The sequence below is a fragment of the Spodoptera frugiperda genome, chromosome 5, assembly GCF_023101765.2.
Source record: "Spodoptera frugiperda isolate SF20-4 chromosome 5, AGI-APGP_CSIRO_Sfru_2.0, whole genome shotgun sequence".
Lineage (NCBI taxonomy): Eukaryota > Metazoa > Arthropoda > Insecta > Lepidoptera > Noctuidae > Spodoptera > Spodoptera frugiperda.
The window spans coordinates 6,684,319-6,699,796 of record NC_064216.1 but is presented as its reverse complement, the minus strand read 5'-3'; the positions used below and the strand labels follow the sequence as shown (position 1 = coordinate 6,699,796).

The 15,478-nt window shown below is 35.7% G+C and overlaps 4 protein-coding genes across 10 annotated transcripts; 1 reads left to right on the top strand and 3 right to left on the bottom strand.

The window, feature by feature from the left end:
* Positions 1-563: 563 nt before the first annotated feature.
* LOC118281838 (actin-related protein 5) lies at positions 564-5,341 on the bottom strand. The gene is made up of 12 exons (XM_050693766.1): positions 5,162-5,341; positions 4,883-5,048; positions 4,587-4,753; positions 4,092-4,283; positions 3,365-3,595; positions 2,885-3,006; positions 2,575-2,655; positions 2,208-2,369; positions 1,940-2,103; positions 1,444-1,584; positions 1,157-1,311; positions 564-907 (listed from the first exon to the last, which is right to left on the bottom strand). The coding sequence occupies exons 1-12, from the start codon at positions 5,265-5,267 to the stop codon at positions 603-605; spliced, it is 1,992 nt and encodes a 663-aa protein (XP_050549723.1). The 5' UTR covers positions 5,268-5,341; the 3' UTR covers positions 564-602.
* Positions 5,342-5,882: 541 nt separating this feature from the next.
* Positions 5,883-13,402, bottom strand: LOC118271665 (V-type proton ATPase subunit H). 4 transcript variants are annotated; one of them, XM_035587790.2, is made up of 12 exons: positions 13,253-13,402; positions 12,158-12,181; positions 11,773-11,854; positions 11,509-11,689; positions 11,037-11,246; positions 9,688-9,900; positions 8,884-9,018; positions 7,953-8,138; positions 7,555-7,742; positions 7,165-7,353; positions 6,757-6,870; positions 5,883-6,362 (listed from the first exon to the last, which is right to left on the bottom strand). In XM_035587790.2, the coding sequence occupies exons 1-12, from the start codon at positions 13,293-13,295 to the stop codon at positions 6,287-6,289; spliced, it is 1,641 nt and encodes a 546-aa protein (XP_035443683.1). In that variant the 5' UTR covers positions 13,296-13,402; the 3' UTR covers positions 5,883-6,286. The 4 variants fall into 4 exon arrangements, with proteins under 4 accessions (XP_035443683.1, XP_035458454.1, XP_035443684.1 ...); XM_035602561.2 differs by lacking the exon at positions 9,688-9,900; XM_035587791.2 differs by lacking the exons at positions 12,158-12,181; positions 13,253-13,402 and adding an exon at positions 11,935-12,124.
* LOC118281828 (tRNA-splicing endonuclease subunit Sen2) lies at positions 12,935-14,822 on the top strand. Of its 4 annotated transcripts, none has more exons than XM_035602567.2 (4): positions 12,935-13,052; positions 13,420-14,319; positions 14,396-14,520; positions 14,690-14,822. In XM_035602567.2, exons 2-4 carry the CDS (start codon positions 13,506-13,508, stop codon positions 14,819-14,821), a joined length of 1,071 nt encoding a protein of 356 aa, XP_035458460.1. In that variant the 5' UTR covers positions 12,935-13,052; positions 13,420-13,505; the 3' UTR covers position 14,822. The 4 variants fall into 4 exon arrangements, with proteins under 4 accessions (XP_035458460.1, XP_035458457.1, XP_035458456.1 ...); XM_035602564.2 differs by having other exon boundaries at positions 12,946-13,075; XM_035602563.2 differs by having other exon boundaries at positions 12,994-13,162.
* Positions 14,809-15,468, bottom strand: LOC118281831 (COX assembly mitochondrial protein homolog). Its single transcript, XM_035602570.2, has 2 exons — positions 15,278-15,468; positions 14,809-15,196 (listed from the first exon to the last, which is right to left on the bottom strand). Exons 1-2 carry the CDS (start codon positions 15,330-15,332, stop codon positions 14,898-14,900), a joined length of 354 nt encoding a protein of 117 aa, XP_035458463.1. The 5' UTR covers positions 15,333-15,468; the 3' UTR covers positions 14,809-14,897.
* Between the last annotated feature and the right edge of the window lie 10 nt (positions 15,469-15,478).

The following is a 15,478-nucleotide window of genomic DNA, read 5'->3' as shown; positions in this document are numbered from 1 at the left end:
GATTCAAAACAAAAACTAGGTACGTGCCGAACGTCATCGGGAATTAACGAACATTATTGAAGGTAAAGAATCGTGCCGGTCATTATAACCGGACATAATTTATTAAAAATGGGTCATATAAAGCGGCATGTCACTGTAAGGGAAGTCATTATATCCGACTTTTTTATAAAGAATTTTATATGAAAACCAAACTTCGTCATGCAATTACGTCATAATAACCGGTTGGTCAATATAGGCGGAGTCATAATAAACGGATTCTTCTGTACTACTAATTCTGTGTGCACTGTATGTTGAAAAGTGCTGCGTGGTGTCAAATTTATCTAATAATGTTGATTGCGATTTGTGAAGTTCCCTGAACAAATCAGCCGCGTGTTTCAAATCATATTTATAGTGATGAGAATGAGATAAACATAAGTCAGTGCGAGGTATGATATCGTATTTCAGGCCAAGTAAATACCTAAATGTGCAGTAAGCAACACTGACTGGGTTGAGCGTATTTCTTTGGAACATTTAGATTGGAACAACACCAGGGACTTGTATAAAAAATATTAAACAAACCAGAATGTACTGAATAAGTAACTTTAATCAAGCAAACCTTACATCTAGCAATCCACAACTATTTCTTCTTTCACGACGTTGGCATCGATGGACGGCGCGAGAGTATTATCAACAATCGGTGCTGGGCTCTTGTAATACTTGTTACTTGCGTAATGTTCCTTCAAATACTCTCCACCCATCTCATAATACTCTTCTTTCGAAATACACCAATTTTCAAACTCATTGCTACCAGCAAAGTCCCTGGCTCCGTACCAAGCGTCCAGACTGGGGTTCTTGGCCACCACTACCTTGTGAGTAGATTGAAACGGTCTCATTTCTAGAAGTTCTCTTTCGAGTCTTTCTTTTAGTCCTGGAAAGTAAAAATTGCAATTACTCCTCCGATCCTCGCGATTATATGATTATTGTATAAATAGAGAGAACTTTTTTTAACGTTGCTAACTCTGCGTTTGGCGTTTCAATATAGATATGACCACTTACGTTATAAGGGATCTTGCGATAGGCAAAGATAGTATTAGGTGTTGGAGATTTTGCAAAGTTAGGTTTTTATTGTCCCATATACGTTAACAGCTTCGCACCATAATTTGTAAAATTAACTTACCTGGGAATTGAGAACTGCCTCCTGTGAGGAACACATTATTTGCTAACAGCAGCTGATCTTCAGGACTAAAGTGTTTGAACACATACTCCATAGTTTCTGCCAACCCTGCTTCTAAGTTGCCCATCATTGAAGGTTGAAACATTAGCTCTGGAGCTCTGGAATGACAGGAAACAAAATTAATATAACAGTAACTCAGCTTTGTACAGTATTTTTTTAAAGAGTGTTGAAGTAGCACGCATAGTAAACGCGAAGCGCGAAGAAATTGGGGCGAGTATTTCAATACAAACCTTAGCGGTTCTATAGCCAAGTGCAGTTGATGATGTTGACTGGAATTCGCTGGAGGAGGTTCATATTCACGAAGCGCTTCCTCTAACTCCATGAGACGTTCACCGTCAGCTTCCGAATCGGAATCAGCTTCGCGACTTATACTGGAATAAAATACGAAAAGCTTGTTAAAATAATGACTAGCTATGGAGCACTAAGAGGGAGGCCTCTGTTCATCATTGGATGTCCTCTGGCTGTTGTTGATGATGATGTTTTTATAAGAGATGTTCTAAGTCTGCGATCAAGTTACTTGTGAACTTTAGGGAAAAGTGCGGCAGACTGCAAAACGGCTGTCGGAAGACAATCAAGTTTTGCCTTGATAAATGAAATGGTTTTGTTTTCACCATCATTTTTTTTTACAAGATTTTAAGTTTTTTTTGGTAAGTATTTCACTTCTAAAAACTCTTACCTATTTAGGTATTTCGAGTTTTAAATTGGACTTTGGAATAAGAACTTTACCTTTTATACGCATCCCAATCAGAGTCTTGGTTTCCGAAGTCGTCTCCGGCCGCAGCAAGGCGGGAGATGACTCGCATACGTTCAGCGGCCGCAGCCGTGCGTCGCTTCACCATCGCGGCGCGACGGGCACGGCGAGCTTCGCGACGTGCTACTAGTTCGCGATACTAGAATAATAAATTAATAAGATAGTGAATTAGTATATATTTAAAAGAGGATTTAAAGTGAGTATAAAGTGTGTAATATTATTCCAGAGAAAATCATCTTTTACCTTAGATCGCGTCTCATTGAGCCACGTTTGGAACGCCTCTGGCTCAGTAGGCGGATTCAACCGGCCAGTCGGACGAGTTTCCAAGTTCTCTTCGGCAGTAGCAGCCGCAACAATCCGCTGTTTGTTCTTCTCTATGCGCATGTGTATATTCGATATTTGTCTCTGCAAAAATTATAATGAATATCACTATAAAATGAATTCATAGAATTTGCAAATATGTACCACAGAATGTCCCTTTACGCGATGGAAAAGGAATTCATTATTACGTTTAAGAAATTCTCCAGTAGAACTGTATCTGATGTTTGGCAATAATAAAGAATAAAGAACATTAAAAAAAATACTGGAATATAAATAAATGTTAGGTTACCTGAAGATCTTCATAGCTTTTGATATCAAATCCTTTTATGGCTTCATTGAATTCATCGGTATCGCCATCCTCTATCATATCCTGTAATATAAAATCATTGATATTATGTTATTATACTGTAGAAGCTTTGAAAGTCGACTAGGGATTCAAAGGTTATTTTTTATTGTAAGTAGTTATTACAATGGTAAATAAAATAATTACAGTGGCACAAATAATTTTTCAAATGATTATTTGAACTTTAAATAATAATATGATTAAATATTAATAATAATGTAATGTAACTCCATAGTTTTGTTACTGTAAGTTGTACCTTTATAGCAAGAAGTTGATTTAGCTGTTCTTCATCCTCAGCAAGTCTCTCTTCGCGTTTCCTTGCATTTATTTCGAGCAATCGGCGCGCCATCTCTTTCTTTCGTTCCTTTTGCTGTTCAGCTGAAAATATAACGAAATAATCACAAACACATCTTTAAAACTTAAACTTAATTGTGTAAAAGACACAATTACAAACATTTTGATTATAATAACTGCAGAAGTTGATGTAATATTAAGATTAGATTTAGATTTCTGCCATGATTGTCCCACTGTAGGACAAAGGGCTTCCTTCCACTCTTTAATATTAGACGAGAGGAAGGAGGGTTCCTTCCACTTCTCTATATCAAGCACAAAGTTAATTTTATAAGTTGTAAGTTTTGTTTTCTGTTTCCCTTGGTCAGAGAAAGAGAAAGTTGTTTCTATCTACTTATTTGATAAATAAAAATATCAATTAATACAAAAAGGTCCATTATCTCACCTGTCAAACCAGATGAGGTAGCAGCTTGCACATAAGGTAGCTGTATTCTCTTCACATTGGCCTCATAGTAATCAGGGTTTGCCCATTTTCTGATTTCTTCCTGATAATCAAGAGCTATGGAGCAATGCTCCTGAAGTATTTCCTCTACTCTTGACATGGTGATAGCATTCACATGTACTGGATATTTCAGTTGAAGGAGCTTGTGCAAGTAGTAAATCATTTCACTGCCCCCTGAAAAGAGTGAAAATTTTAAGAAAAGCAATATCTATATAAAAAGTGGCTCTTCTGCAATCTCATACATATAATTTATATGTGCATGCTTTTAAATAGATGCTCTTTATTCTGCGCCTATATTATTCCAGATAATCTGGTAGCTTTAAACTTAATAAAATTTTATCCGTATCATATCATCACAGTTTTTATCCCTGAAGTAGTTGGCAGAATTGTACATTACAGCATGTAAAGCCTCTATATATTGTACACCCACTTTTCACCATTTTTGTAATATGTCCCAGGTAATAGGAGGTGAGCCTATTACCATATACAGGGCACAATTCCAGAGTCTGTGCTACTACTGAGAAATTTTCCAGTTCAAAAAAGCCCAGTAATACTTTGCCCAACCCGGGAATTGAACCCGAGACCCCTTGCCCAGTCGCTCCTGACAAATGAGGCAGTCAATAAATAAAATTTTATTATCAAGGAAAAAAATAAATGTTTTTATTCTTACCTAAATTAATCCTTCTAGCATGATCCACAATCACCTGCCCCCTGATTACAGGTATAATATGTATGGTGTGGTAGCCACAGTTGACAATGAGAGCTGTGTCGCCAATGTCATTCTTGTACATACTGAATAATGAATCCACACCATAGCTCACTCCGGGAACACCATAGCCTTCAAACAGCAGCTCAGACATCACTGGAAAGTTTAAATAAGTTTTATTAGTAATTGTAACTACAACAATCTTGAGTCACAGAGGGACTCTTCATCATAAACAGCATATGCAGATGCAGCAACATCGTGCAGCTTTTTCTGCATTAATGTATGTAACCAACTGCTAAATTCAGAGACATATAATGATTACTTAAACTAATCTTTAGTAACGATTTTGTTCATCATGAAAAAATTAGTTAAGGACTAGTTTAAGTAACTGTTAAATGAATCTGAGTATGTGAGTAAACTATGATTTTTTAGTTTAGTTAATAATATCATAATACTTACACTGTCTAGAGTAATTGGGTGTAACGAAGGCTTCTGTCAGAGCAATAGGGTGAGGAACACTGCCATCATTGTCAATGCCTAAGTGTGAGAAGATGTAGTCAAATACTTGCTCCTGGGCCTCAAAGTGTGTGACTACATTCTTATCAAACTGAGTCTTTAGCTGGAATCTGGACATAAAAGGTTTATCAGAAACATATTTCATAATAATTCCTATTGAAAATAGCAAAACTTTGCCTCAAAAATGTACACTCTTTGAAAGTGAATTGTAAATGCTGAACTTCTTCAAGAATACTAACCTTACTGCTTCTATATTAATGATGTCGTTGCCAATCTGTATTGGTGGAGTGGCAGGAGGTTCAGCATCTTTCTTGCATCGGTCCTTCCTAGGTCTGGCTATCAAGTTCTTAAATATCAGGTTAGGTTCATCATTAATTGACCAACCAACTCTGCATTGATAGGAACCTTTAAATAAGATTAGAATTTAGTTAGAAGGCTGTTATTTAACTATTAAACATATATTTATCATGATTTATAGCATCAATTTTAAATTACTTCAAATCAAAATATGTACTCACCATTATCTATAACTAACGGAATATGGCCAAATTTAAGCGTCGGACTGTATTCGTGCACAATGTCCGGCACAGTTTTGTAATCTTTAAGTACTAGTACATTCTCCATTTCATTTATAATTTATTATTTCACACAATTTGTATAACCACAACACAATACAACAAACTGACAACAATAATAAGTTTTTGACAGTGATAGGCAGTCTGACAGAAACCAGCATAGACAAAGCAATAACTTTTTTAACGGCGTTATATTGTGAATTGAACACTTGCAGAATAATCACCATTTAATCTCTTGTGCGGCTAATAAATGTAATTATAAGATTGAAGAAAAGTAAGAGAAATGTAACTATGCAATTGTTACATGTGGGAATCGAACCCGCGCCGCGCCACAGGCACAGCTACTAGCAATGTGTGTTAAGTGTGGGAGAGCCATGCTTCGGCACGAACGGGCCGGCTCGACCGGAGTGATTCCACGGCCTCACAGAAAACCGACGTGCGTTGCCAATACCCGATGCCCTAACAACCCTTACATTCCTGACCCCTGAAAGGCCAGCAACGCAATTGTAACTCCTCTGGTGTTTCAAGTTCCCATGGGCGGCGGCGACTGCTTATCATCAGGATCACCTGCAGCTTGTTCCATAAAAATAACTTATATGCTCGCCCTGCAGGCGCATGTCTGATGTTCTTAGGTGTTATTTTAGATTTAAAATAATACTCCACATTAACATATTTACGATGAACTTTATTCACAATACTGATGTAGCCAGTTATCACATCACAAACCACTAAAACTCTATTAATTTCAAATAATCGAATACATAATAATATCTTTTCAATAAACATTCATATTAAATCTGTAATGTTTAACTCTTAAAGGAATGTGTACACTAAATATTTTCAAAATTTAGTGTTCTTTTTATTGTTTTATAATATACATGGGCATGATTTACTCAAAATCCATTTTTCTGTGAGTTATAATAACAGATAATACAGATTATTGAACGGGGGCTAGCCTCCATTGTATACGTAGTACAGTTACTATATCTGCAATAAGCTTGATATCCTTCAAGACAACAATATAACAAGGAATTAAATATTTCATTTATAAATATAACAGGTATTAATTTAAGCTTTAGCTCCGACAACAGTGCCCGCCTGCTTGTCGATTTGTTCTTTCTCCAATTGCTTGCCAAGGTATTCCCTGTAAAGATAAATAAATAATATAAATCAAGCTATAGGTGTTATGTACTTAACTATATGAGAATGTAAACAGATTAGCATCAACACTGTGTACACAAAGCCGATGACATACACATTATGTAATGATCCACTTATCAGTGTAATCTTTTGTGATAAACAGCTAAGGCTAGCAGCTAACAGGCGAGATATTGAATACTTTCTCTTGTATGTAACATAACTAACAAACTCATGATCAAGGTTGTGGATTTACTGTAGTATTCAAAGATTTTATTACAGCTTGATTGAACAGCATCAAGACATTGTTTCTTTCTGAACAACTGTTACATCACTATGTATAGGGATTAATTTATCCCTTATATTTTAAATATGAGGACTGTATCATATTCAGAACATACCAGTTGTGGACCATCAATTTCTGGACGGCGAGTAGAGCTTCGTATCGGACGTTGGGGTCTTCGTGGCTCAGCAGGTACATGACGCGTTGTTTACCGCCCAGCTGCTCGATAATGCTGTGAACAATAACATATTATTACATGTTACTATCTTGTAAGATCCATAAATCCTGAATACTATTTCTCTTACTATCATGGAAAACATGTGTATATTATGCACTCATAAATTTCAATTATTATGATTAGCCTCTTAGGATGTGAAGTGTTTACAACATTCCATCAAAAGTCACCTTCACAAGTTCAATTTATATTCACAACAATTTTTGATCAACATGATTTACATCTTCATTGTATTTTTATCCTATATTTATTTCAGACATCAACGTTAATATAGTAAAAACAAATACTTACTGTTTGCCTCGTGGGTAGTGGCGGACGTATTCACCGATGTCGTAGCAGGCGACGGCGAGTACGACGGGGTCGTTACTCCTCTCCAGCAGGTGCACCAGGGTACGGAGCAACTCCTGGCCGCGCTCGTTCAGACGAGCAGCGTTCTCGCGCCAGAACTTAGCTGATTTGTGGACGGGCGACCATTCCAGACTAAAAATAAAATATAGAAATAGAATATTTTTTCCTTTTCTTAGTATGAAATTCACAACCATCTTACACAGTAAAAACAAACCTTTTAGAAAAAAAAGTGTATGATGACATTAAATATAATAAATAACATTATTTTGTGTCTGTTTTGTAATATTCCATGTTGGGTAAAGGTCCAAAGAACCCATATTAAAATGTACATACCGGCCGCTCTTGACTTCAGTAGCGTACTGGTCGAATGAGCTGAGGTCTTGTACTGAAGTCTGCAGGCGTTCGTTCAGGAAGTCCACATCGTTCATGATGTCTTCATCGTCAGAGCGCTTCTGCTGCAGGATCATCAATTGCTTCAGGACCTTGCACTGTACCATGGCGATGCAGTGCTCCTTGGCAACCTGGTAAAAGTATAACAAGTATTATTTAGTCATACAGGTATATTGAAAATTGGCCTAAAGTCAGAAGTGTCTGTCATTTTCAATTGGCTAAGTTAAAGATCAGAAAAAGAGCTGATGATGATTTGGATTCCATAACTAGTCTGTAAATATAATAGGTACAACAAAGTAAAACTTATTTAAGTATAAGTTGGTACATTAAGATGTCCATACCTGATGGTCTTCAGGTTTTTCGATCAGGTTCCTGAACACAGCGAGCACGATGCGCGTGACCTTCTCCTTGACGGAGTCGCTGAGGATGTCGGCGAGGATGGGGATGGCATTGAACTTGTTCATCTTCTCGGCCAACAGGGGGTTGAATGTCAGCACCCACAAGCAGAACACAAGCTGGTATTGCACCTGGAAAGAAAAATAATAATTATATAGAAGTAATTTTAAAGGAAAAAAATTGTTGATATTTATCTTTTTTCAAATATCTTATGGGTGTAGGCTCAGCTCGCCCCTTGGATCTCGCCCCTGATTGCCTAAGTGCATCAACTCGCCCCTTAAATTATTAGATACTCCAACTCGCCCCCGATTGTTGGTTAGTTAAAAGTACTGTCAGCACTCTAAGTTTATAAAATATTTAAATGAATATTTAATAGTGAAAATTGAAATAAAACTGCATGTGTAATAAAAACGGGGCGAGTGGAACATTTTAATCGGAAGGGGCAAGATCCAGGGGGCGAGCTGATACTACACCCATAAAAGGTCCCTTTTGTTACAGTAGGTTTCAGGTGTGGTTAAATTACTTACCAGTTTTGTTAACTGTACATTTTTCTGAATATACCTTTTTTAGTTAAATTTCAAAGGGAATGCCGCAAGGGGCGAGTCGATGCATCAAAATAATTATTTAATTGTTAAATTTTTCACTCGCCCCGTAAGGGTTTTCGTAAGGGGCGAACCACAACTCCAAATTAATAAAAACGGGGCGAGTGGAACATTTTAATCGGAAGGGGCAAGATCCAGGGGGCGAGCTGATACTACACCATCTTATGTCTTTCTATTATTTATATTTTAGTGTGCATTTACTTTAGGCTTGTTTCACAGAAAGATCTTATTCGTAATTTATTATAGAAAAAACAAAATATAAAATCGAAATTACCTGGAAGTTGACTCTGGAAGCCAGGATAGACAGCAAGGTGGAGATGCCGTCAACAGACAGGAACGCGAAGCGGTACTCGTCGACGCGCAGCATCATTTGCAGGCAGCGGGCCACAGATTGGATGTATTCATTGTTCTGTATACATAATACATTTTAACACCATACTTCACTCAATAAATAGCAATATCGCGCCCCAAGATTCAGTTTATATTTCCAAAGCTTTTTAATTACAGCATTTTACAACAGAGACTAGATTAAAAATTGACAAAAAATAAAAAGAAAGAATAGTTCTCATTTTATACACAGAGAATCTGAAAAACACTAAATTAGTGAGTTAAATAACATAGAAAGAGAAAGTTGGAAGAGTCCACTTTAAATTACTGTAGGTAGGTTGTCAATTGATATTAACAAATAAAATAACATTATTTTTGATCCTATATGTGTAATCAAAATAAATTACAATTTGTAGACTGGAGAAAATAATGTAAAATATAACAAAAATATAAAAACGTAATCTTACATAATAAATAAATACAATATTTAACAAATAAAGAATATAATACTTAAAGCCGCATGCACATTGCACATACCTTCACATCCTCCTAGTTTGTGAGTGTAATGAACAAGATTAGTGTAAGCATGCAATATAATATCAATGATTAAAACACATTCAGTTAAAGGAAACTCACATTCTGTTAGCAAACACCTACATATTTACAAAAGATTAGTTAGTCATCACTGTTATGCTAAAATAGTATTGTTTAACACTCAGGTTGGTGTCGACATGTACACGTAGTAGGGTACCTTATGCAGGCCAGGTGGCAAATCCTCAAGTGGCTTCAGCTCATCGAAAGAGCTGTAAAGGCTCGAATACTTCTCTGGGCCAGCGTCGACATTGTCTTTTTCCTTGTGGTGATGTTTCAGGTGTTTCTGAAGTTTATCGGCGGCGAAATGCTGTTTCTCGTGCAGCAACATAACCTGCTCGGCATGCTCTAACTCGGCAGACATTTTCTCCGCCTTTCCAGAAAACAAACCTCTCAATGACAATTGACCCCCGTCATCAAAGCCCCAACGATGCGTGATGCTTGCACGTGATACTCACAACATTGTGTTACGGTTCAGTCTGTTTAGACACATTGATGACTATACCAACTTGGTATAAGGCACTAAGCATTGCCACACAACTACTGTTGAACTGTGAACTTGAATTTGTTTTGAAATATGTACAACTGTCTTTTGAAGCGATTGTGTTGTTGAATACGGTATGTGTTGATTGTATTGTTATCTAATTGTAATCTATAGGTGATTGTGATTAATGAAGTGCAGGTGAATGAAACATAATCTTCGAGATGAAAACCAAAATTAACGATAATTCACATGTAACGGTTGAAAAGTGGGTGTGGTTTATATAGCTTTTTTATTTTTATTATTTAATGACAATCAAGATATGGCTAATGATTCCTTATAGAAAAACATGTGTAATGATATGTCTAATGTTTGTTTGAGTTATGTATCACTGATTTTGAATTTTTTTTTTCTAGTTACATAACACAGTAACAAAAGTAAGAGTATGTAATGATGAAGTTCTGTCAGAGAAATTCAAGAAGATTGTCCAACATAAATACCTTGTACATTATTGTCTCCACTCTATCTCGAGGTTTGTTATCATAAAGTGACAATATCAGCCTGTATTTCCTGGTTTCATGATTTAGACACAAATCATGTTTTTGGTATAGTATTCCATTGCTGTATATTTTACACTCAAAATATTTAGTGATCTTTATAATAATATTTAATGTATTAACTCCTGAGTGCATTGTCTTCTTAAATATTTGACTCGTATAGAATTGCATGCCAAGAGGTGATTGTTAGTGATTATTTTAGCAGGTTTTTATTTGACAAGCTTAATGTTTACAGTATTGATAATTGATGTTTTATTATGAAGTGAGAACTACCAGCAAAGCTTTGATGATACATGCCTCCTTGTAATCAATCAATTCAATCAAAATATTAATGTTATTAAAATTATCATCATTCCTTTGTAATAAGTAATAAATCATGCATGCATAAAATATTTCAAATTCATGCAAATAATGCCTATGCATACATGGTAAATATATTTGTAGGAATTAGGTGAGGTTTGTGTGACTTACGTTCATCTTAAGTTGGTCCTTAAGCCAGGAGAGGTAGAAGTGGAGATCACTCTTCTCCATCAGGTTTGGATGCCAGCAGGCCAGCTTAGCGATGATACGGGCCGTCATGTGCTGAACAAACTCATCCTGGCGATTCAGCAAGTTCAGGAATGGCTGCCACGGGTTACCCATCCTAGCTTCACGGAAGATCTTCACTCTGCCTTTATCCTCCTGCAATGTAAATCATATTCATTTAGTTATGGTATACCACAAATAAATAGATTATTTTTTCTTGCAATAAATTGAAAAAGTTGTAAATGGACTTTGTAGCAACTAAGAATAACTTTTGTTTCCAATTCCAAGCTAATAAGATGCCAATTGGAAAATTATGTTATAATAGAACTGTTCAGTTTTCTTATTGATTGAAATTGTTGATATTTGATTAAGTTTTAACAATGGTAACTGTTTTCAATGACAATAGCTTTGCACTTACAGAAAGGATGTCATCCATCAGTACAAGCAAGTACTGGATGGTATGATCCTTGCTGATATGTGTGAGCAAGTTCAGGAAGACTTCAGCACAAGTTTCTGGGTTCCTGTCGGGCAACTCCTTCATGCCACGCTGGTCCAGGTTCACAATGAAGTCATGGTCACGCTGAGTGATCATCTGAGACCTAATCATACATACAGTTAGAGATTTGGCCATGAAACATGAATTACAAAGAATGTGGTTTGTGAGAGGAGAATCAATACTCACTGCAGATAAGATTGCCAGTTGATCTGAGTCTGGCGGATTTCACTGGCGCGGATTTGCAAGACGCTGGTGGCCGCAATCATGTCTAGAAATCATTGCATGAACATTGTTTTAGAAATCTTACTACTGATGTTTCAGGAAATACTGCGTAAGTGAATTACTTACCGATTTTTTCATCACCCAGCGACGGCATTACCTGACTAACATTTTCATCACCCATGTTAGCCATTTTGGCTAAAGAATTGATAATCACGTCTGTTATTGCCAAAGAAGAATCGAAAAACTTTTATTTGGGAAAAACAGAAAAATGAAGACAGCCTCAGCTGAGAGGTCTTGTGACTATGAAGAGTGACGTTAGTTTTACTTCGAACGATAATTATGCTCTTACCTTCTCTGTTATACACCTTTTTGGCTAGAAAGAAAGAGACAAAGCATTAAAAATACGGTTGTCAACACTGAATTTTGATAGCAGGCAAAATTCAGAAAATTACTGTTTATTTTTTAATTTTCCTTAAACCTATATTTAAACACGAGGATATTAATCTCGTCAGAAAACGTTCCGTAAAACGGGATGAATATCTAGAATTCGAGGGGTGAATAAATGGAAAAATGTCCAAAGAATAAAAATATCCTAAAATCTAATAAAATAAGAAATATCCCATTCTTGTACCTATTCAGCGGTCGATTTTTATTCACCGTACCTAATGTTAGTAAGCTCGGCGCGGCGCGTAACAGTAGCTAATTTAATACTAATGCGAATGTTTGCATGATTTTCCAAAAGACTTATCTAGAAAACATGGTGTATGTATTATTATAACTAATGCTAGTAGTACTATCTAAGAAACAAGCCCGTTGTCTTACGCCAAGCACTATTTCAACTAGAGATATATTATAAATAAATAGTGGGTATTTATCCACTCTTTGGGTAAATACTCGATAACCAGCCATCAGTACTACCTTTTCTACTCGTTATATTAGATATCGCCCAACTCTAACTGCGAATAACGCAGTAAATGTATCGCATAAAAATCGGTAATTTTTCGTATAAATTCTCAAATTGAATAAATACTAGGTATTGATCCACTTTTTGTATAAATACAAGTAAAAACGGATAATAACGGATTTTGAATAATTATCCGAAAAATCGCTCGTCCCTTTATAGTATCGCATAATTTTAAAGCTTGGTTCCACTACAAAATTACGTTTTCGCTATTTTATTGTGACACCATTCATCACTTCCTCAGTGAGACCCACGTCTAATTTGATAGAAATAGAAAAACGAGGTTATTTTTATTTTTAAACATAGGTAAAAATAAAATCATTAATTAAAATAAATGATTATTACACTGATTTGATAACGCGGCAAACGTAATTGAAAAGTGCAACTGAAAGTGTAGGTACTTCATGCTCATTCAAAGATTACTGATTGTTTATAAACAGTATGTTTTTGTATCGCACTGTATATCTAAAAAAAACTACTCACGATTGTATCTCTCTTTCTCGGGTTCTTCAGTCATTTTTTCCATATTTACTAGATATTTAGTGAGTGGTCAAACTTTTTAATCACCGAACGATAAGAATGAATTTATATATAACTTTCATACCAAAAAATTACTATAAACGATAAAAAAATGATTTTTTATATTGCAGTAACATAATTTGCGTTCTTCAAGTCTTCTCTTGGAACTGACACATTCGGCTGTAAATAAATTTGGGAACTGGCCAGTTCTTTTGTCATGACTACTTTGCAATCAGAAGATTGTCAAACTAATGACCTAAATGACTCATTTCCGATGGCTGTTGAATCGTTGCGTTTTCCATTAGATAATTCAATGCGAATTGTATTTACGGGATATTACAATGGCTTTAATGTGGAAGTAAGATCAGTAGAGGAGATAGCACTACTGTATCACATGGGATGTTTTGGCAAAGGGACAACATCGCGATCGGAACCCAAAGCCGATCAAAGTGACATAACGCCGCGCATCATACGTAAAAGACAATTTTTAAAACGAAATTATTGGTTTAAAAAATTCGGCAGTTCTGATAAATTGGCAAATGCAGAATCAGATGATTTCATGAAAGATGTTGATAGTCTAACGGCTAAAATAATTGGAGACTGTGAGAAGAAGAATCAAAAAGATGTTATTGATTTAGTCTCCAGTGAAGAAGATGACGAAGAAGACAAACATTCCAATCATAGTACTGAAAGATTCCAGAATCATGATAAAGAGGATTTGGTAGTCATAGTGCCTAATAGCGAATCTGAGGGAGAAAATTACTTTGAAAACATGAGACCGAAGTGCTGTTTAAATAAAGTTAAAATACAAGAGAAGCTTATGTTGACTCCTGAGGAAGCATTTTTCTTGCTTTATGGCATGGGTTGCTTACAAATTGTCAGTCTCGACAATGTTTTACTAAACATAGAGAAGTGTTGGGACCTCTTTACAGCTGTAGATAGAAGGTTCCTGTCCAAATATGTTGTTTACCACTACTATAGATCGAAGGGATATGTTGTAAAACCAGGAATCAAATTTGGTGGAGATTATTGTAAGAGCTCCATACATATACCATAAATTATTTACATTTATTTGATGGATTTCTAATTCAGTTATTTTATTTTCAGTATTATATAAGGAAGGTCCTGCAGCCTACCATGCTGATTATGTAGTCATTATTAGGTCTGAGAATAAGGACGAAAACTGGATCCAAACCCTTGGTCTTGTTCGAGTCGCAAATACTACAGTCAAGGTATTATTTTTTGGGTGTTTGTTTATCTTCAGCTAGGTTAGACAGAACTATTTATAATATGAAGTACCTACTCATCTTATATATTAAGGACTGGTTATTATATCATGTAAATAGTTCTTAATACCATTTGTAATAAAAAAATACTTTAAGAGATTTTTGCTTTTTACAGGAAGTCATAGCTGTAGAAGTTGTAAAACCTAACAAGACTGAAGTAGAACTGCCCAAGGATTTGAAACTGTATAGTGTGAGAGAACTATTATTAAGTCGGAATTTGCCAATCACAATAAATGAAGATGACTAAATTGATTTTTATTTATATTTATACAATTCTAATAACAATATTTTAACCTTTAACAACATATCTGTACTACAGCAAGCTAAGCCCTTTTGATAGGTTTCCTGATGCCAGTTCTTCTGTATTCACTTCTTTGTGCCAAGTATTCTTCAGTACATAGCTTTCTGAAATCCTCATTTTGATACCACGCGCTCAAGCAGTCTTTTAGCGCAGAATTTTGATTCCTACACTTCACGACCATCAGAAGGGACGAATCCTTGCAACAACTTTCAAAGTCGGCTACTTCCTGAATACATTTTTCTTTCTTTGCCTTGTCCCTAATAAGTTTCGGAATCAATACATCTCTCTCGACTTTGCGCAAGCTTCTATCTTCAGGATCACCTAAAATAATTTTCATACATAATAAAATTGGTATCATAAACAATGTTTTTTTATCACATACTGACAGACATTCATTTGTACCTAAGCCATGGGGCCCTTCCGAGAGCTTACTCGGTAAAACAGATTTTTCAGCCATTCTGTTTTTATATGCGAATTAAATTAATTCTGCGTAACTTGCGTAAGAATAACAATTAGACAATAATGAAATTCAAAGAGATGAAATTGAAATAATCGTGGTGCACCGCCTGATACCGATTATTTTGACAGTTGACATTGTTGACA